Genomic DNA, 23,166 nt, shown 5'->3' on the forward strand with positions numbered 1-23,166 from the left:
TTGTCATAGACCTAAGTACATCACAGACGGGGATTATTTTAAGTGAAAGATGAAGACTTTTATTATGAAGTCCTACAGCAAACCACTACCGGAAGTGTTTGTCGTTATTCCTCGAGCTCACGCTGCAACTACAACCGACCGCGCGCTGCCTTGGCTTCAAGCGAGGAAGAGGCTCGACAGAAATGGCGGTGACGGCAAGGCGAACAGCATGAAGTGCTGATGCATTACATGGATCAAAACTTACTGACTTCCAGGACAGCGTTGGGAAAATGACAATGACGTCGAAGTAGGACACCTTTTGTAACTGTCACTACAAACCTACAACACCTTCCCGGGAGAGTTTCATCTTGTCTGCGGAGGAGAGAAAATCTCACCGGGAGCATGGCTTCTCACAGCAACCAGGTAGCTAAGCTAACTGGCTAACGTTAGCCTGCAAAACAACTCCTGCTGCACGCCGTGTAACGTTATTTAGAGACACATGACCGCCACTCATTTGTGGATGGTTTTTACTTGAAATAGTGCCATTCAGTAGTGGCAATTTGGTCAGATATGTGTTGTTATTTGAAACATCTGGCTAGTCGTGTCATTGAAAATGTAAGTACTAAAAAGTGCTTGCTAATGCCCCCCGTAAGCCTCATTGAACCATCATCAGCATGGTAGCTAACAGGCCCTAGGTCCCTCCATTCAAATGAGACAGCGCTACTATTTTCTGCTGTTTTTTAGGATATGACAGCCACGTTTAGCTAAATGACACGAAATATGGTTTAATCTAATGTTGGTGACACATCCGTGAAACATCCCACGAGTGTCATGTGTTATTTCCCTGAGCTAAGTGAGATAGAAAACTGCTGCGTGTATGCATGGCCCACCTGTCCACTGCTGCGACAGGCCTTCCCCTGGCGCATATTTCAATAACTTGTAATAGCTGTAAATTAGTTTTTTTAGCTTCTCTGTATGGTTGAAAAGCGTAATAATGATTTGCATATGATCATTTGCCTTTTCTAACCAGTTGTGAGTAAGGATATAACAATTTCATGTTGTTCACTTAGCTTTTAGCAAGCTAATAGCTATGCACAGGTGGTGTGGTTAACACTTTGCAGTCACTTCGCTAGCTGGTTGGCTAAACACAATTGCGACCGTGTGGGCCTTCGGTGATAGCGAAGATTGGTTTTATGGATATGATTCAAACGAGATTGAGGTGCCAGACGAATGTGCCGTTACACAACGGGTCTCCGTGTTATTTAGATCGTAGGTTACTTTTTCTGAGGAAGTTTGCCATCATGTGGGAAGGCCCATTTTGAAGTCAAGCAGTACATGCAGACACATGCGAGGTCTGAAGTTTCTACTAGTTTTCTGAATTAAAGTTTAACTTGAGACAAAAATACACACAGTGAAATAAAATCGCAGCCCGTGGATATACGCTTCGTTGGGTTCAAACTCTGACTTGGCAGTTCAAAAAACCGAATATGGCAGAAGACCACTGAAGGGAAAACCTCACTTCAAGACTTCATTCTGCATGCTTTCACGCTTCTTCCTGCCTTCAAAATTCAGTGTCTCTATAGGCTCTCTGTTCAGCAAAGCGAAAGTGTGTCTCAGCTTCATTCAGACAGCTTTTTCATGACTGGTGTGATGACCAGTTAAAGAATATTTGGGCTGTCAAATGAATGATCATATATGTATCCATTGATATTATCTTGCCACAGTAAGGCATTGAATGTCATATTATGTATAAATGACCTCAAATGAATAGTATTAAATAGAAAAGTGGTCTAAATTAAGTATTGACAGACACAGTGGCACTTGCCCAGTTTTCTCAGGGCAAACAGATTTGGACCCTTGTCAGCTATTTGATTTAGTCTGGTTGCCTCATTTGGCAAACATTTTTCCTCCGTTACAAAACTTTTTTTTTTTTATAGCACACCTTGTGTAACATACTTTATGGGTGAGTGAAAATGGTGCTGTGTCACAATGATTTACTCTGTGAGAGGTGACAAATACATGGAAGAGTGGAGTAAAAATGCGAACCAAAAAAAACGTTGATTAACAGGTGTGACAGCCCAATAACCACAGGTAGAACAAAACACAAAACCCACAAAAGAGATATCGCTCATCTGAGCGAAAACATAGCAGAACAGGTAATTCTTGAAATGCTTATCTGGTCTGTTATGTATGTGCAGATTTAAAAAAAAAAAAAAAAAGAAAACTGCTTTAATCTGACAACAGCAGGCTGTTGTATTTTATCTGTGGTAATTTATCCTTCTTATAAATTACCTTGCAATTTCACTACTAAAAGTCAAACTCACATGATCGTTTATTATATTTAAAGCTGAGCCACTGTAAGCCAAGGGATTGTTAAATAATATCATACAGAATTGCATTTAGGCAACAATATATTTCCTGACATTCAAGAAGGCCATTGCAGTAAAAAAAAAAAAAGAAAAGAAAAAACGAAAATAATCCATTATATTGGTTTGTAAATGTCACATTTAAATATAAGAGTGACAGGTTATTTGTTTCTATCTGGCTGTTAGTTTTTTTATGTTAATTAGTTATGAAACTGTTTGTCAGTAATTTGAGATGGACCACTTTCATTGCAGAGGTATTCATGTTGTCTTAAAAGTCCCCTTCAACATTTATGCTTACTGGTTTATTTCAGGCTTGTAGAGGCTTTAGAATTTGTAGGTTATAGCTTATGCATACATGCTTTATAAAAGTGTTGTCTTTCTTTCAAAAACCATTAAAAGCACATAAAGAGACAACTTATTGCATTAAGGTGACATTTGTTTAACTGTTATAGTTGTTACATTTGTTTACATCAAGATTGTAGTTTATTCCTCATAACTCATTAAATTAATTAAGTTGTGAAAAGGAGCTTCTTCTCAGTCGTCTCCACAGATTGAAAATGCAGCCATGGTGAAGTTTTAGAATAAACCATATCATTTGTGTTCGTTGTAATAAAGAATAAGTCATCCAATGGAATGGTGCATTTGCAAGTTTAAACCATTATTGCGACATCCTTCATATTTTTTAATGTGTCTGTTTAGTTCAGCCCAGTTTTCTGCCAAAGTGTAAATCTTTGAGTGGGATAGTAATCTTCACCAGCCTATTTGGGAAACACACACACATATACTCATACATTGTATGCACAAACAAATTATAAACAAGTGGCCCACAGTTTGCAGCTTAGTCATACCAACTGCATACAAAATGACATGCACCAAAAGAACAAATTCATTAGCATTACGTCAGTGTATTCATGTCACATAATTCCAGACTGAAATGTCTCAATTAATTAGATTGTCCTTAAATTTGATGCAGACATTCACGATCCCCATAGTAAGAGTCCTAACACTGAGGATTCTCAGATTTTTACACATTATCAACAAGACTTTCCAGTTGTACTTTGATATTAGCCTACTAAATGTTATCATTCCATCTTTAAACGTGCTGATGTTGGCATATTACTGTCTACTGAATATCAAAACTTGAAGTACACAAATACAAATTAAGCACTGCAAGTATTAAATATTTTTGTGATTGGTCTGCTGATGTATGTAATAGTTCAGTCTTTCAAATGGCAGAAAATAGTCACAGTTCCCAGAGTTTAAGCCAAGGTCTCCAGATGTCTTGTTTTGACTGACAACCACTCCAAAACCCAAAGATATTGAGTCTACTCTCAGGGAATTTTGGGGGCGGTGGACAGGAGCTGCAAGGGAAGCAGTGGCTCATCAAAATAGTTGCAGATTAATCTTCTACCAGTCGACTAATTGCTGCAGCTCTACACAGCATTGATTATGCCGCACAGTTGTAGCTGAGAGTCGTTTATGAACCCTGTCTATTTATTTCCTCAAGAGTAGACCGAGTATTAGGAACAGTTCTCAGTTTAACACAACACCATCAACCAGTCACAAACTACAGGCTCCAAATTGACAGATTGAATCTGTGCCTGCCTGGAGCAATTTTGAGACGAATACTGAAAACTATAACATACAAAGTACAGTGTATTGCAGGACACTTGTATTAGGTGGTGTAAGTATTGGCTCGGTGTGTATGGTAGTTAATTGGAAATGGTTTAAAGTTTGAGCTAATGCGTTCATCCAGTTATCTAGTTTTGCTTGACCTTAACAGTGGTCACTGGGATAATTAATATCAGGGGTGGGAGATGAAATTGACATTCCAAGATAAAAATGTCCAAATAAAACAAACAATTATTAATCATATTAATTGGAAAAATGGATGGTTGTTTTACTGCTGACTATGGCCATAAATAACTGTGAATGCTGAGCAGCTGTTTTTGTCTCATAGTCTTGAAGTAGAATAAATGACAGTGATTCCTTTCTACCAGTCTCATACTACTATGTATTTCTTGCTTTGTGATTACATGTCACCCTATTACTACATCCCACCAATATGCAGGCACAGGCATGCTCCAGAGACTCATTGAAAAGTAGTCTGACCTTATTTGTAGTGGTACTGCTACATTTTCCTGCTCAGCCAAGTTGTCCATTAATAACTCTGCATACCAGTTTAAGAGAACAAACACAGTAGTGCTGCCCGTGTCCTACTGCTGTGGTTAGAGTAAAGGGATTGTTTTAGCAGCAATCGGATTTTGGGCTTTTGTGGCCAGATTATACCAAAAAAGAAGTGGTTTGTAAGATGTGTTGTTCAAGCACAATGGAAATCAAAAGCGCTTGTTCCTGATCTGAGCGGCAGCACCTGAAAATGGATAGATAGATACTTTATTGACCCCGAGGGAAATTCAAGGCCGTGATGAGCCGTCACACAATGGTTGTTAGAAACAAGAGATACCTGTGCACAAAAAAAGGTCTGCATCAAGAACTTTGTGTTCAGATACGTTCAGACTCAGTCCAATTTCTCACCTGCACACAGCAGGCCAGTTATGGCGTTAAGTAGTTGTCCCTGTTAAATAAACTGTTTTATAAAGTTACAGTAACGGTTGGATGCAGCCTCCCCTGACCCGATGCCACAAACATGTGGAGAGAGGGACTTTCCAAAGCAGTCTGACAAGCAGTTCTCCCGGAGTGTACTGGCCTCTTTATTGTAATCCATAAAGTTTAAGTTGGAATATGTGTACATGTTATCTGGCTACCTTGATTGTATTGTGAAATTCCATAAGGTGTGCATTTCATTGTGTGATTGGGATATGAATAAGTTGATTGCTTTGTGTGTTGTGTGTTAATGTCATTTGGAAGATTGCTGAACTGGGTTAAATGTCAAGGTTTCCGTTTTCACTGTTTGCAACCTGAAATGAAAACTTGGGAGACACAGTATTAGTAAAAGTCTATAAATTGTGGTCAACCTTACTGAAATGAATCATCTCACATTCTAATAGTATCCCAGTCCTGTTTGCTGTTCCGTGTTACGTTAACGCCTTTCCTTCAGCCCTCGTGTGTGCGCGTGGTGTCGTCACTAAACTGTTGAAATCATACAGATGGCTAATTTGTTGTAATCCTCAGTCCAAACGAACAGCAAGGGAAGCTTAGCGTGGTACGTGTGGCATGCCTGCAGAAAGAAGCAAAGGGACATTCTTTCTGTTGTGATTGTATTAGCCACCCCAAGGCCATTGGATTATGGCAGGCTGTTTGTCGCTTGTAGTGCCATTTCAGCAATGTGGGCCCTCGCGTGGGGCCTCGTTTGCAAAGAGTTACATATGCTTGAGCTGCACTTTCTTTTCTCTGTGCCTCCCCTTTCACGTTTCACTGGGAGGATTAACAGCATGGCTAGTGAGTTCATTTCATCTTTTCTCCACTGCTTTGTATTTTGCATGCACATGTGGACACTTGCGTGGCGCAGTGTTTTCTTCTAAAGGATCATCTGTCAGGGGGTGTAGCTCAACTGCCATTAGGAGAGCCAGATTCTGCAAGCTAATGAAATGGTCTTTTATTATTTTATGCTTACACTTTTGTTTCTTATACTTCCAACCCTCATCAAACGCTTTTAAACTGACATTGCTTCTTAACTTTTAATTCAATTTAAGTATTCATATTTCTATGTCAGTTGTAGTAAATCTGTGGCATATGCATTGTAGAGGCAAAGGCTGCAGTTGTTCACTGGCTTGCATTGTTGCCTCTCCAGCTCTCCTTCCACTATACTGTAAGAAATAAAGTTGCATTCATTCACTGCAGTTGCTGTAATTGCAGTAACTGGAATCAAGTAGAGCCTGTAGTTTGTGGTGTAATTGAACAAAATATGATGCATCAGAGTATTGTAGTGTTCATAGCACAAGAAATCCTCCACAAATGCTGCTACATGAAGTGACTGATTCATCATTTATTTTTTTGACACTGTCCTGCTCTGGAGCACGAGGAGAACTCAAAGAAATAGGTTTTAAACAGAAAGTCTGCAGACTGTTAGAAAAAAAACACAGACCACAGAAAACTTAAATAGAATTTGTCAAAAATCAAAGTACCTTTACGTCTAAACCGTACTCATTTGAAGTACCTCAGTACGTTTATTTGCCGTTAACTTGTGTTCTCACATTAAACTTCACTGTGACGCGTTTCATGCTCCTCTGAACAGAAACTGTCACTCTCTGCTGTGTGTTGTATTAACCCTGTGTTAACAACTGAAAAACCGACTTGCAGGCAGCCCTGGAATCAAATCTGAACCGTTTGTGATTACGGTTTTTGTACAACACTGCATGACTCATCACTTCATGTTGTGCTTTACTTTTGTACAAGCTAGCATTTCAGTCTTGGCTGGGTGATGACTGACTCTAATGAGAGCCCTTGTACCTAGATATCCAGTGACTGTGCCTTTTGAATCAGTTCCAGTGAGGAGATGGAGGGTTTTATCATTCACTGTATAAGTTTGACTTTTCCTTTCATTTCTTTATATTGATGCATGACCTCATTGTGACTAATTTTTATTGGTCTTTCAGGTAATTCACAATTAATTTCCTAACTTTCAATTTGCATCATTTGGAAAAGTATATTTTTAGAGAAAAGCGGATTTTGTAAAATTGCCTTTCTTTTAAACTATGTACTGTTTATATTGATCTGTTTCCACAGTACATCTTCGGGGAGTTCAGCCCTGATGAGATCAATCAGTTTTTTGTGACTCCACGGTGTTATGTTGAGGTAAGAAGCCAGATTACAATTGTTTTCACCTGAATAAATCATTACGCTATCATACTACAGTGTAGAGTGTAGTAGACCTTTTAGAAGAAGATCTGGTTGGTTCTGCTGGCCATCAGTGTCTACTTTGACCGTAAGCAACAGCCTTCATGGGAAGTGTTATTGAAGTTTTGACACATAAATTCTACACTACTTTCCAGGTTGGTCAAAACATGTTATTACAAAGGCGCCACAATATTGTTTTTGTTAAATCTCCATGTAGCTCCCATATGATAAGACTGTAATTTTAGGTTTTTCTTCAATTCATATGTTCAGTTTGTATAATTTAACCATTGTTAGTTGTTATGTCAAATATATCTTTCACTATTTTACTATCCTTTTTAATGTTAACTGAATTTTAAAAAAGTAAAATGCAATTCCTTACTATATGTGGAATTTTTAAATGCTCTTTTTAAAGGCCTTGTTAACTCATAATTGTGTTTTGTTCCTCCTCACAGCTTCCTCCGTTCAATGACAAGGTCCCGTGTGTCACTCAGTCTTCCGGTATGTACAGTTCACATACAGTAGATTGCTAGATTAAATGTTTTTTGCTTCTGAATATTTGTTTGAATGGAAATAACTCGGTTCTCTCAGGACAGCTGACTGCTGTCATGCCCTTAGCTGACATCACTGCATATTTTTATACATACAGTATATATTGTTTAGCATGGATTACAAGTCCGAGTAGATATTGACAATTTCATGATTTAAGAAATATGTCAGCCAATTTGATTTTGTAAAAATTTTGAGGGACCAATTTAAAAAATGTAATGGCAGCCACCTGTCTTTGAAATGGTACTCGTTTGCACTTGACATTTGCCTTACCTTGATTTGTATTGATTATTTAGGAAGTTACTGCACTCCTGCTGTACCTTATATTATGGAGTCTATGGGACTGCAGGTTTGCGGTGAGTTGAGGAGTCTGACTCCCTGTGGCTTGACTAGCTGTTGTACGTTTGCTGTAAAACTCAAAATCCAGGTTTCAAAAACTGGTGGCTTTCTAAACCTTGCGCCTGTGTTCTTTCTTTTGCCTGTCGGTAAAATCTGTCGAGCTTTGCATGCTCAAGATACTGTTGAGTATCTTATCTTCTCTTGCATACGATGCATTTTCACCACTGCAGGCCTCCAACATGAATTAAAATTTGGATGAATTTTTGTGTTGACTTAACAGTCACAGCTTATTTACTAAAGGCCTAGTGATGGTTTTATGTGGTTGCTAATGTGAGTATACCTATTCATCCATTGTTAAAGTTTTACTGCTGAGTACATTTTACAGCCATGAAGTGTGATGTAAGTAACACTAACAGAAGATCTTCTAATCCCAGTAGAGGAAGTAACTGCTGTTTTCACACTTAACCCCTGCAGAACATCAGGGTTTACAGTTGGGGGTAACCAGTCCTATGTCATAAGGAAACTTTCTTGGATGACTTTTCTGAGTTGCACTTACTAATGTTTCCTGTTTGTTCACCTTCTGACTTTGCACCTGTCACTGCATAATCATCTACTGTTTAAGCTGCCGTGCAACTTAACTAAACAATGAAGTACGTTTGTTTTGTAATGATGACTCAGTTATTAAGGAACAGTGCATATTGATGTTCATCATTGACGAGCAGTCCCTAAAATGTATAAGACTTTTGAAATGTGCTATTTTCATCCTGTCTTCATTTCACAACTCAGGCCATCTCTGAATGCACAACATGTAAATAACTGAGTTTTTAATCAACAAATTGATTTCGTTTGTGACAAATTGCCATACCAGCAAATGTAAACATTTATTAATCATTTGAGGTTGATCAGATGTTGCTGTCAGAATACAAACTGTATGGAGTATATGGTTCATTCACATTTATAGATAACATTTTGGGTCTAGATCTCAAATCGCATATAGATCATCACAGCACTTGTAATTACCGTAAATTTCTATTATTTGTTTAATCGTGAATATTCTTACTTGCGACACAAAAAAGCTTTCCAGCTCACTTATTTGTGTTCCATCATGATTTTATCTCTAATTATTAAAAAGGTGTTGCCCGCACCTTTTCAGTCATTGCAAAATCTGTCTGTCTATAAATGCAAAGGTTTCCAATCTAAACAAATGACAAAGTTCCCACCAATTAATTAGCCTTAATTTATGCAGAGGATTTTAGGATTACCTCATTTCTGATTGTTTTTCACTAAAAAATGATACCTTCTAAAAAAATGATTTATCTTATCTGTACTGCTATTGGCTTCCTAACAAATGCACGGTAAATGATTCCAGTGTATTTTATGGCTGTTTTAAGAGTTGAATTATATTTTGATGATTGCTGGGATAATAAGGTCAATCAGTTATTTTGGTCAGGATAATCATTCCATGAAATTTTCCTGTCATCCCACAAATCATTACAACATTGTTTTAAAATTGTTTTAACAAAAATTGTGATAAAATAAGGACAATGAACAAATTATCCATGACCGAGTACACGCTCTGTCACAGCTCTCCAAGCCTGTCCATTTGATGGATAGCTGCTGCTTGTTAGGAAATAAATCAAGCACCTTGACTAAATTGTCTCCCTCTTCCTAATTGAAAATGTGAAATCTTGAAGCCCATCACTTCTGGATTTGTTAGCACACAAATTCCACATAAGCCCAGAGGGACTTGTTGAGCATCGCTACACCAAATGTTGTTAGAGCTAAAAATAGGCCTGACCAGATTTTTTTGTTATCTTACATATCTAATTCTGTCAGAAAGCTCTCATGAACCCTTTTTGGTGATGGCACATTAGTCCAGCAATAGATTCAGAAAGATTTGAGAAAGAACAGTGTAACAGTAGCAGAACAGCATAACAAAACAGTGTCTGTTTTTTATGTTTAGGCTGTATTGAAAACAAAATTTTGTTTCTAATTGATTGAAATATTATCCGCAGCAGAAGACTATCAACACATTGAGTTTGGCGTTGACGAGGTGATGGATTCCAAGTCTATTGGGGTGAACGATCCCTTATATAAGGTGTCGAGCACCCTCAACCCTCAGGCTCCGGAGTTCATCCTGGGCTGCCAGCCGGCCCAGAAGGCCCAACAGACAGTTCTTCCAGCAGCTGATGTCCCAGATGGAACCCACTTCAACTCGCTGGATGGCCCTGACTTGGAGGCCTCAGCCCTAGACAATCACCAGGCCTGCCAGGACATGGATGGACTCCCTGGCAGCCTAGGACAGCGAGAGAGGAAGAAAAAGAAAAAGCGACCGCCTGGGTATTATAACTACCTGGACCCATCAACTGGCAGCAGCAGTGCAGCTGATGGGACGCCTGTGACGGCATTGGTGAATGGACATGCACTTGGTGGCCCACACCACAGTGCTGAAGATATGGACGGTAAGGCAGTGTCGGGGGCTGAACTTTCCACCCCTGGCCCTGTCTCAACGGCAACATCACCAGCTGCTGTGACAGCAGCCAAGTTTCCCCCCACTTCCACTGCCAGTCAGAGGACTTGTGATAGCCCTGATGACTCTTCTTTGGACTTAACAAGTGGAGCTGCCTCTTTATCAGATGGCAACAATGCAACTACCTCCTCTTCATCCTCTTCTCAAAGCAGAGGGATGACAGAGGGGCCGAGGACTGCAGATCAGCAGCCAGATCATTTGGCTCCACACAGCCCCGAACTTTCAGATACTCCACACAGTCCCCGCTCCAAATCACCTCTTGCTCCTTCAGCTGCTGTGGCCACTTGCATTACGACTACTGAACTGGAGGGAAGGGAGTTGGCAGACAATGGGGTGGCCAATGGGCTAACAGAGTCGGATACTCCTGTCAGTGCAGATGGACACAAAGAAGACTGTGAGAGTGGGCAGCACGCTCAGCAGGTCTTACCAGACCCTGTTGCCCAGCCGGTAGTGACAGAGCAGGTCCATTTGTCTGCAATTCCTGCTGCACCTGCTGCCAACCTCCCCAAATCTTGGGCTAGCCTCTTCCACAACTCAAAGCCTTTGCCTGGGGGCCCTCAGGCCTTTGTGGAGGTAAAGAATGCTGTGGAAGTCGTGTCCCCTTCTCCTGCTACACCAGAGCAGCCTGAGAAAGTTGGGGAGGTCAAAGATGGCCCTGTCCACGTATCGGAGGATCCTATGGCCCCTAAACTTGCAGGTATTATTTGAAGATGCTCAATGTATGTATTTAAATATGGCCTGCAGTAGCTGTTTTATTTTGCTGAAGTTTAATGTGTGTGCTACAAGAGATGTGTGGATTGCTGCTGAGTTCATGCCCCCTCCACTTGGTGTCAGTGTTGAGGCAGTTGTGGTGTTCCCACTCCTAGCTGTGTTCTGTGTCAGCTTTTCAACATTTGATGTTTTAGAAGAGTACAACTGACCAGATTTTATATTCTGATTTTGATTATCTTACATATTTGTAAACTGTATTATAAAGTTTAAGTTGGTAATTTAATCATTCAGTGTGCCTTGCAAGGAAAAGGTTATTGGAACGTTGCCTTCATGTTAAAAGGAATGAACACTAGATGGTGCTACTACATTCATAATCGCTGTCAGATAGTTAGATCACATAAGGCATTAGTCACATTTGTGTAACCCACTTTCTCTCATTACCTGACACCATTATAAGTAGGTTAGGAATACTTAATAAGGCTCACACATTGTGAGCAAAAGAATGCAGTTTAGATACATACCATGGCATATGTTTGTTTTCTTTGCCCCAAGCCAAACCTTTTGATCTGCGGTTTAGATAATTTGGCCATTCTGATGTTTAATGATAATACAATACGCTGTTAATACCCAGTTTCTGTGGGACCTGAGAGTCTCACCCAAGCTGGTGTGTTTGCTGTTTAGAGAAAGGTTAAGTCAGCAGAGTCACGGCGTCAGTGTTCACTGAAACATCATTTCGGCCAGAAGAGGAGAAAATTACTTACAAACAGATATAAGATGCTGAGTATTTTGAAATGGGACTTCTGTACTTTAATACATGTTGTTTTTGTTATTGTACACTTGTTTTCTCACAGATTATTGAAATGTACCTCATTTGTTTCTGTTTATCCAAACACACTGGTTTTGAATTGAACTTTAAACACAATCCTGTTTAGTCAGAAAACTAAACTTTTTCACTACATTGTCTCTTCTGAGGCATCCAGAACAAATAAGAAGTAATGTGAGATGCAAAGTTTTTAATTTAAAGTAATATTGTGTTCCCTTTTTGGCTTAACAGTTTACTTACGCATGCTTATGAACCAGAAAACCTCATGGCTGTTGTTTTCTTTGGAGGACACGTTTTCCTTAGCTTGACTTGCGTCAGTCAATACCAGTTATTATAAAACATTAGACTGCTGGAATTACATATATTGAAAAGCAGCAGTGGGTCATATTTACCCACTAGAGATGTTTTCCTGTTCAGTGGGGGAATGATACAACATACTGAGACTATGGACTATGCTTGGCAATGCAATTACGGGCACATGGAAATTTGTCTTGTTTAGCGCATTCTGCTTTTTAGTTCCTAAGCAGTTTTTATTTGAATGTGTTTCTTTAACAATGTTTAGTCTATTCCAGCATTACGCACCACAGAGATCCTTGTGAACTTGAAAGAGACCAACGTGCTTTGAAATACAGCAGCATACAGTCACAGTCCAGCCGTTTGTATAGTCTGTGTACGTGACTGGGTTGAATGAGAGGGGAGAAAACATTGCACGGACCTGCAAGAAGCCTTAGTATACTTTTTTTCTTTATATATAATCTACTCTACAATTAGAAGATGGTCCCAGGTGTGTAACATTATAAATGGAGCCCATAAGCAGATCTAAATTCATATAATAAATAAATAAATATACAGTAGTAGGAGTTGCTCTTTTAAGTTCATAAAGTGCTCTTTGATACTGCATTCAAGTTGGATTTCCCAGCACAGTCTGTAGTATCAGTCTGGTTTATTCTGTAAGACAAGTCACTGAAGTCTTTGTGGATCAGTTTGACCTACTAGCACATCTTGGGTCAGATATTCAGCTTAAAATTGAGATGGTTCCAGTGTAAATTGGGGTCAGTAATAGCCATGTAATGTAATGCATTTTGGTTGAATTATATACATTCAAGTACGTATCATATAAACACACGCTGAGAGATGAATATAAGGGTGAACATACTAATAATAGAGTTATGTCATCTGATGTGTATATGTTTTTCTGTGTCTTGTAGTTTAAGGTACAGAGATGATTTATGATGTTTTTATAAATCAGCTGTGTAAAACTACATCCACGTTACCATGGGAGCTGTGTTTTTGAATGGCAGTCTCCCTTCCTAGGCGTGGTACATCAAGTCCTTGTTCCTATTCAGATAGTCTTTTGTGCTGCCGCCACAAGAGACAAGAATGGAAGAATCGAACATTTGTTTTCTGAAAATTTTTTTGTGATGTGGAATGATCTGCTGTACTATTCACCGCTGTTATCACCATGTTTCATGACTGGAAGTATGCACCCACAAAACGATGCTGATGTGTTGTTGTTGTTGGTTGAAGTTGTATGTGGATACCTGTTTAAGAGCGCTGTGTTTGTTTGAATCCCCAGAACTTATTGAGAATGTGAAGTTGATACATAAACCAGTGTCTTTGCAGCCGAGAGGACTGATCAACAAGGGAAACTGGTGCTACATCAACGCTGTATCCTTATGCTCTTGCTTCGCCTTTTCTCTTTTTAACCCTTGAGCACTGTTTCCACACATATCTGTTTCACTTTTGATAGCATATCTGGCTCTTGTGTTGGTGCTAACAAATCTCACACAAGATAAATGATGTAATGCCCTTGTGAAATGTAGTTCTTTGTCTTTGGCTGACACTTGCTAAAGGAACAATTTGTCAATCACTGATCTTTTTTGTTGCGTTTTTGTTTTATGGAGACTGTTATTATGTTTCAGTTTGTTAAAAAATACTTAAAATGCTTTTTAAAAAAATCTCAATTTTACAGGCTAAAAATGACACAAGTTTCATCAAATTAGAACTTCACTGGTGTCAGATTAGCTTGTCATATTTGTCATATTACCTCCCTGACTCTAAGCACTCAGACTCTACAGGCCCTGATCGCATGCCCTCCCATGTATCACCTGATGAAGTCCATTCCTCTGCATAATGAAACGCAGAGACCATGTACCTCCACACCCATGATAGACAACTTGTAAGTAGCGCTTAGCAGCCGACATCAAGCTGCCAAACCATGCTTTGCTCAGAGACGTCACTGTTGTTTCTTACTTCTTGACAGTGTAAGGCTGGTGAATGAGTTCAACAACATGCCTGTGCCATCTAAAGCCAAACAGCAAGGTAAGACTTTTAAAAACAAACCAATCCAGATGTCTTTGGACCTACTGTCTATCAGCGGTATTGATATTGTATGCTTTGTGTCTAAAGCTGTTGGTGATAAGGTCATGAAAGACATTCGGCCCGGTGTCCCTTTCGAGCCAACCTACATTTATAAACTCCTTACTCTCATCAAGTCAAGTCTGTCTGAGAAGGTAAGTTATGGTGCCTCTGGATCTGATTCACGGTCACTGCAATGTGTCAACGTTGGTCTTTTTTTTTTTTTTTTTGTAAATGAGCACACTTGGAATACACTTTGTCTGGAACGCACAGTACTTGAAGGGCATTTTTTCATTTCAGAATGAGGCAACTCACCTGAATAAATGCGGTGCAAGTGTTCATTCAGTTCTGATTCCATTTTAATGAATGAGATGCTTATTTTTGATGTTTAATGAGATTTAGGCTCATCCTGTCTCACCTGTAAAATATGCTTCCCTGTTGGTTTATCTGATCGAATGACGAATGCATCTTAAAGTGTATACACCATCGTAAGCGTTCTTGATAGTGGTTTAATTAGTGGTGTCTTGGTGCTCCACTCCCAGGGTCGACAAGAGGATGCGGAGGAGTATCTTGGCTTCACTCTAAATGGATTGCATGAGGAGATGCTGGCATTGAAAAAACTAATCTCACCTCAGGAAGAGAGTAAGAATCTTTTACCACTTTTAAGTTAAAGATGAATCCTTTTATTTTGTGCATGATCAGACTAATCCAAAGTTTATGAAGCATCTATTATTGACATTGTGAAGTTTTTGTGCTACTCTTGGATGTTTGTCTGTGCAGTAAAAAAATATCACTGATCAGCTTGGTAAGATGAACACCAATGTAATATTTGCTCGGGTGATAAAGATGCCATTGCAAATGAACAGGTGTGGGCCATTGATGTGTCCGAGGCGTTCAGTGCCACTGCTCGGGCTTGCCTCCAGTTTTTTCCAGTGGCAGCTCACAGTATTCCAAGGAAAAAAATCTCTGTGGTCCAAAAGAGGTGTGAAAGAGACGCCTGTAAAAGTGTTGACAGGATGCATCCAGCTGTGAATATAGCCCGTTAGATGAAATACCACAGGTCATTTAACCTCTAAAAAGTTCTGTCTTTCATGTTTTTGAACAGAAGCTCCGACGCCCAATGGACCAGAATCCCAGTCAGGTGTAGAGGAAGATGTGGCCGATAAGGAGGAAGAAGGTAGTGAAGACGAGTGGGAGCAAGTTGGCCCCAGGAACAAGACTTCCATCACTCGCCAAGCTGACTTTGTCCGCACACCCATCACTGATATATTTGGAGGACACATCAGGTATGTTAGCAGATCGCTGGTAACATTTTCTTCTGAAATACATTTTTTTTTTTTGTCAAAGAAAAATAATGAGTCCTGTGTGCATTGTTTCTTAGGAAAAATGCCTTCATCCTCTCATTAGTCATGGCTTCTGTTCCCAGTTTATCCTTTAACCATAGGAGATGCTTATATCGTCATCATCTGTGCTGGTTGTGCAGCTTTTGACTTAAAGTTTAGGACTGCTCTTAATGGTGGTCTGCCACCACCATCTACAGATTTTGTCCAACTAGCACCACAGTCCTTCAGAATAACAGCCACTGTGGTCAGAAGTCTCGACAGCAAGACGTGGGGCACGCATTCACAAACAAAGGTCTTAACTTTCAGACAAACTGGAACGTTAAGAACCTGTGCGGGTGTAGCCTGCCTAAATAATATGTTCTATGAGGTCTGGCATGGTCCTGGCCTACACTGGATGCACAGTGTCTTTAAAGGATTATTTTCTCAGAAATGGGAGCAGAGAGAAATCCCAGGAGTGTATGTTTAGAGTGTGGTGTGTACGCCCACTGAGCTTGGCTATAACACATAGATGTTTTTAGGCACTATGCCGAGTTATTGGTTTTGTGAATCACTGTTACGGTTTGAAACTATATTTCAATATTAAAGTCTCATTGTAGAAGCATTCAGGCACCAAGAGAAACCAGGATATTAGATGTTTTCGCATTTCAAATCTTCTGAGCTAAAATATTTTGATACTCAATTAATTAGTGTCAGTCCATTTTCAAGAAAAATGTGAAACATTTGTTGGTTTTTGTTTCTTCAAATCTAAGAATTTACTGCTTTTTATCGTTTATGATAGCAAATTAAGAGGTTTTGCCTTTTGGATGGCTGGTTGGACAAAAGAACCATTACTTTGTTCTCTTCTAATTGTGATGACAATTTTTTTTTTTTTTCATGTTATAAACTTGAAAATTATTAATTGATTAACCAATAAAGAAAGTAATTGTCAGTGGAAGCTCTTTCTTTGGCATTTGGTGATTCCAGTGATGGGTTAGTCTTTCATGATGATCTACAGATGCACTTACAGTTATATTAAGACATTATTTTGGTATTGAAATATTTCAAACATAACATGCCCTCATGACCAAAGGCCATCCAAAATCATTAATGTCTTATTTTATCTTGTAATTTCTAACCATGCGTCTGTTTCTTTGTCAGATCGGTGGTCTATCAACAAAACTCTAAAGAGTCAGCTACTCTGCAGCCTTTCTTTACCCTTCAGCTGGACATCCAGTCAGAGAAGATCCGCACCGTCCAGGAGGCTCTAGAAACCTTGGTGGCACGAGAGTCGGTCCAGGGCTACACCTCTAAAACCAAGCAGGAGGTATGAGATAAGCACACTTTCCATCTGTTTTAAGGCCAGTGGCACATGTTATTAATTGCAAAGGAATCTAAGTAATAAAAAGCTCCTGTTGATTGTTTTTTTTTTGGGGGTGGGGTGGGCTGATTTTGGTCAGTTTTTTAGAGGAATTTTTTATTTACTGTTGTGGCATTTAATTATATTTTGGAAGTATTTGTAGGGCTCAGACAGATCTCTGATTTGATTCACTTTCATAGAAAACTCTCTCCCACATGCACTGATGAATGTTGACTACATACAGGAAAAGTATAAAAAGCACAAGTCTTTGTTGAGTTGAGTCTGAGTTTTCTTCACAAACACTCCGTTTCATTTGGGTCTATGTACAGAAGATCTCACAACTGCTGAAAAAAAACCTCAGCCTGAAAATGGTTCCTTGAGTGAACACTAAGCTGGAACAGGCGGTGCAGGGAACATCTGCTCTACATCTGTGTAATGGGCATCTTTGTAACACATAAACCCATCGTTTTTGAGACCGTTAACTTGGTCTACTGCCTGGCTCTTGTCTTTTGCACTTTAAAAGCCCCGAAATGTACTGATTCATGAGTCACTGCTTTGAAGTGCTCAGCAAGCTCTTGCATTTACAACATAATGTTACTTTTTCGTTTGTGCTTGTACTTTCTTGTTTTGTTTAGAAGTTTACTGAGTTCTTCCTTAAGTCCACACTTCAGCTAAACTCTTTTGATGTAACTTTTTTGCCCCTTTGGGATCATATTTTTATTTCCCTCACAGGACGTTCTGACTGCACGCCTTTCTTGTCTTTTTGTCCTGTTTTTCAGATTGAGATCAGCCGGAGGGTGACTCTGGAAGAGTTGCCACCTGTGCTGGTGCTCCATCTCAAGAGATTTGTTTTTGAAAAGACTGGAGGCTGTCAGAAACTGACCAAGAACATTGATTACCCCGTTGACCTGGAAATCAGCAAAGGTATGGACACTGTTATACGTTCATCCTTTTTATTTATTTTAGCCTTGATAAAGGACAAAGTTACCAAACGTGCAGGACTTCTTGATTTCAGCTGGAGACAATTAATTCCACAAGTTGGCCAATTTAACCTCAAGTGTCAGTATGATTTACACTACGTAAAGAAGAAAGATCCCCTAGAGAAAGGCTAATCTTTTTGATATTTAAAAAGATAGAGTGGTGTTTCTTTCTCAAAGGGGATGGTCTCCTTGTGTGGGAGTGACTCATGAACATGTCACACTAAAATTACTAGTGATTTAGACAGATTGCAAAATTATCATGTGTAGCTCAAGGAAGATTCAGGGGCAATCACGTTGTCAGAGTTGCAATAAAGTTTGTAAATGCCAGTTGTTTCACCATTTTGTACAAATACTGATTTGATGATATTTTTTTTTCTTAGCCAGACTATATATTGACATAACATTGCATGTTATGCTTTCAATGTTTCAGAGAACATGCTACTCAAATTTAAGTTTAGCAGATCTTGGTGTACTGCACAGTGGTTCTCTTTTTGTTCTCTCTGCTGTTTAATTGAGTGCCTCGCAAATTCACTCACATCTGTCAGTGTTTGTACAGTGTGAATCTGTAGACCAGCAGCTGGATACATTGCAACACATGCTGTGTTGAATTGAAATTAGAGCAGTGCTATAACTTCTAGGTCTAATCATTTTCCTACCCAAAATTTCCTTGCAGATCTCTTGTCCTCTGGAGTTCGGAGCAAAGTTGTGAAAGGCCAAAGAACTTACAGGCTCTTTGCAGGTTTGTCTGTCACATTATTACATCTGCTGCAAATGGACGTGGTTTGGGGTCGTTTTTGTTTGGGTTAAGTGTGTCCAATTCTTTTTGTGTTTAAGCTGAATGCTTCTGTTTGAAACTAGTCCTTTTTAATTTGACATCAGGGAGTGTTTTGGGATGATGATAATTCTAATAAATTGGAATAAGTTTGTTGTTCAAGCAGTACCCTAGCTTGAGTAAAGACTACTTGTAATTAATTAATCAATCATTGAGATAAATTAGTCAAAATCATTAAAAAAAATCTGTTTTGTAAGTGATAGCATCCATTATTTTAGCTCACCTGTTGACACCAAAGTGTTTGAAGTAATGAAAGACAAACATTTGATAACATATCAGCATTTCTCTAACGTCATTTTTCCCCCTCCATCTCTCAACTTCGCAACAATCAGTTGTCTATCACCATGGGAACAGCGCGACAGGTGGTCATTACACCACGGATGTCTTCCACATTGGTCTCAATGGCTGGCTGCGCATCGACGACCAGACAGTGAAAGTCATCAACCAGTACCAGGTGGTGAAGCAGACTGCAGAGCGCACCGCCTACCTGCTGTACTACCGTCGCGTCGACCTGCTGTAGACACACACACGCACATGCACGCACGCACATATACACACACACACACACACACACACGAATATTCAAAATATATTCACAAACGCACACAAAAACATACTACATGCTCAAAATGCACTTGTTGACATTACAGTACATCTACACATGACACAAACACGCACCAGACTAATGAACAGGAACACTGCCCAACTTGTTCTCTTGCAAGATTTTCCTCTTCTTCCCTCCTGTCCCTGCTTTCCTGAGAACCAGCTTTTCCAACACCTTTTTCCTTGTCTCTCTTTTTTTTTTCTTTTTTTTTTTTTTTTTTGAAGAAGAGAAGCAAGCTGCATTCACAAAGATTTCCCTGTGACAGCGATCTCTTCTCTGTGCACCACTGCTGTTTTTTTGTTTGTGGGGTTTTTCTTTGTTTGTTTGTTTGTTTTTTAAAAAGCAACAAGGAAGGACTGTTGAATAGACAGAGGTGGGGTTGGGGGATACAGGTTAGGACCTGAGACTCACCTCTGGCTGAGCCCACAGCTCGGCTCAGATAGCAAACAGTGGACTCGCACACAGGAAGAACTATCTACCACAGGCTGCAAGTGGACTGCTGGGGTAATTTCACTTTCGTACAGTGTTTGCCTTTTGGTAAAGGAGAACTGTTGGCCTAATGGATTTGCAGCAGTTGAAAAACCTATTTGAATTTGCCCTAGTGCATTGATAAGGCCCAGCACCAGCATTATCATGAGTCTCTCCTCCCAAGGCCAGATCGTCATCTTCTCTGCCGCCGCCACCACCACCACCACCACCAACAACAACAGCTCCTCCTCTTCAATTTCCTCACTTTAATGATGCTTTCAAATCTAGATACAACTTAACCCATCGAGAACAAATGGTAGCTGGCACATTGAATGGCACCTGAACAGCCTCCTTGTCTGAGAGATCCTTGTTATGGTATCTGGGTTTAGATTTAGAAAGGTTATCCAAAAAAAAAAAAAAAAAAAAAAAAAAATTAATGCGCTTTAGAATTTAATAACAAATAAGCTTCTGTGCACAGCGTATAAACTGATTGATGATCACAACATGACAAGCAAATGCATATTTTGCAAATATTTAGATTAAAATGTTAAAAATACATAAAAATACAAAAATCTAGCTGACTGAAAACTATGGTCCTTAAGGACCGTTCTAGTTTTTAGACTCAGTTCTTGCACTGGAGAGATGGCAACCAATCAAGACAGATTCCACTGCAAAACCTGCCCTTGTTTACTTTGTACATTTCCTCTTCTATTCATTGATTTGTTTTTGTTCTTGTCTATAGGTTCCACCTGTGTATAGGTGGCTTATCAGTGTAGTTTTGAGCCACACCATCCCTCTTACCCCCTACTCAGCAGAAAGCGGGGGCTGCCTTAGGTTCAGTGTGTGATGTTTTTCCACTCAGTGTTCAAGTCTAACCCTAATCAGGCACAAACAGCAAGTCTAATGTCTGTGACAAGTTAGGGGAATGTACCTGACACCTGCTTATTAACTCTTTTTGTGGCTCAGCATTTCCTCCCAGTCGAGGGAAGCTGAGTGTTGAGGGGATGTGGGACTACATCTGTGCTAAGGTTGGTTTAAACAGCCCGGACATGTGCACAAAAGGAGTGTTTGCTTTTGTTGAAGATATTGATTTTTGAATCATTCATGGATTGTGATGATTTTTTTTTTTTTTTTAGAGCTACTAAATGGTGTTTTTTTTTTTTCTTCTTTCTTTTCGTGATTTATCATTTATTGGATGTCCCCATGCTCCTGCTCCCTTTGGAAAAATATGCTTGCATTTGAATTGGTGTTTGAAAAGAAATTACACAGGTTAAAGCACAACAATGAATAAAATTGAAATAGTTCTTTGCTCGATATTTATTTCCATTTTGTCATTTTCTCGTTTCATTGTCTTGTTGTTGTTTGTTTGTTTGTTTGTTTTTTTTTTTTTGCTCAAGACCCATTTCATTCCACCCACCAGTGTCAGAATCTCAGTGTTAACACTTTACAAAATGTAATCAGCTCAAGTATTTCTACATGATCTAGGTTTGTGTACTTTTATCCACAAAAAAAAAATCCTACTTGTTGTCTCAGACTTGACTTTGTCACACGTAGTTGTGTATCAATTAAGGCAAGATACACAGGTGAGAAGGCAGTTGTCCGACATCGTCCTGCCCCAGATCAAAAAGATGCTGCAGTGTAAAGACATTTTTCCTGTATTTTAATAGCGGTGCAAGCATTTAAATGAACACGTCCCTTACTTGATCATAAGTTCATGAAGACTGATTAGGTACAGTATTTCAATTTGAAAGCTAGTTTTGTACCAAATTACAGTTTCATATTAGATTTCAATTCTTTTCGGTGTCTATGTGAGATAACATCATTATGTGGTGCACAGTGTCTATTGACTTTTGTGGGTTTCAGTCAGAAACCTTTCCCAGGTAAACCAAAGGACAACATCATACAGGCCCTGCTGCCTTTCTTTCAGTATATGTGTATTCATATGTCATTTTGCCTTCTCCGTCAGAGGTCTCGTAGCCATGTCTCGTCTCAGTCCACTACTCATTCCACGCGGGAAACTGAGGCATGCCGTTTAGACAGTACATCTTCATCATGCATAACTTTAATGATAGTTTGGTTGTGCTACTGGCTTTTCAGTCATTTGTGCACAATTATGACTGTTTGTTTGCATTTTTTTCTTTCCCCCTTTGAAGAATGTTTTGAGAGTTGGGTCTTTGAACGGACACCTTGAGCTTTCTGTTGTATAGTTTTGTTTCAGTCTCTCATGGCTGGTCAGGAAATGTGCTGGTGAAATGCTTCAATAATGTCTCTCTTTTAAGTATGTGCTCCTAACACTGTTGTCTGCTGGGAATTGTTGGGATATTGACCTAAAAACAAAATCTATACTGTCTTTTAATTTTAAGCCTCCAGCATTCTATTTTGTTAATTGTTCAAATAAAGGATTGTGCAAAAAGCAGTTTGCTAATGAAGTGTAGTCAGAAGACTACTTGGCTTTCTTATTATACAGAAAATAATGAGAACATCTGCAGTCTCTACACTCTGACTGGCCTACAGAACAATGTGCACAATAAACCAAAACAACAAAATGATCCAGTGCGTCTTGGTCTACCACATACTGCTAATTGGTCTCTTGTCCCTGTATGTCAACGTATACTATGTGTAGTATTTGTAATATGCTCTATCTCCCTCTCCTGTGGTCGCACTGGCTGCCTCGGTGCCCACAGTGCTCTCTCTTTAGGACCCAAGCTGACTCGCCTGTTTGCTTTAATGGGAAGCAGACCCATCATTGAAAAATTTGCTACGTAAGGGTTTTCTGCCCTTTAGTATTCCTTACTATTTATTCCCTCCTTACTATAGCTTGGCCATCCACTGAAATATGGCTTTGCTCTCATACTTTGTATCGAGCACAGTATTTTCCTTGTTAATGTCAGAAGGCAACTACAAGAACTTTTTTTTAGCAGCTTGAAGGGCAAATTGCATGTTTGGACACCCACTGATAACCCACCTATATTCCCAAGTATCTCCTTCAGTCTTTAGGGATGATGATGTGTGTATGTTGCTCCACACTGGCCTTGTTAGACTTTGAGTGGTTTGTTGAAAATACACGTAGGACATGTTTTTCCAACACAAGCCAGTAATTTGAATGGTCAGTTATTGCCTCGTCTGCTGGGGCACAGAAGAAGGAGCCACAGCA

At 39.5% G+C, this 23,166-nt stretch overlaps 1 protein-coding gene across 4 annotated transcripts; it reads left to right on the forward strand.

Moving 5' to 3' along the window:
• The first annotated feature begins 100 nt into the window (after positions 1-100).
• usp10 (ubiquitin specific peptidase 10) lies at positions 101-22,428 on the forward strand. 4 transcript variants are annotated; one of them, XM_046386878.1, is made up of 15 exons: positions 101-402; positions 7,032-7,100; positions 7,595-7,640; positions 7,985-8,044; positions 10,043-11,254; positions 13,668-13,759; positions 14,161-14,270; positions 14,355-14,413; positions 14,501-14,604; positions 14,992-15,091; positions 15,555-15,735; positions 16,930-17,095; positions 17,908-18,052; positions 18,782-18,847; positions 19,273-22,428. In XM_046386878.1, the coding sequence occupies exons 1-15, from the start codon at positions 382-384 to the stop codon at positions 19,458-19,460; spliced, it is 2,619 nt and encodes an 872-aa protein (XP_046242834.1). In that variant the 5' UTR covers positions 101-381; the 3' UTR covers positions 19,461-22,428. The 4 variants fall into 4 exon arrangements, with proteins under 4 accessions (XP_046242834.1, XP_046242841.1, XP_046242853.1 ...); XM_046386885.1 differs by having other exon boundaries at positions 10,046-11,254; XM_046386897.1 differs by lacking the exon at positions 7,985-8,044.
• The last annotated feature ends 738 nt before the right edge of the window (positions 22,429-23,166 follow it).

The sequence above is a fragment of the Scatophagus argus genome, chromosome 1 (genome assembly GCF_020382885.2).
Source record: "Scatophagus argus isolate fScaArg1 chromosome 1, fScaArg1.pri, whole genome shotgun sequence".
NCBI classification, from domain to species: Eukaryota; Metazoa; Chordata; class Actinopteri; family Scatophagidae; genus Scatophagus; species Scatophagus argus.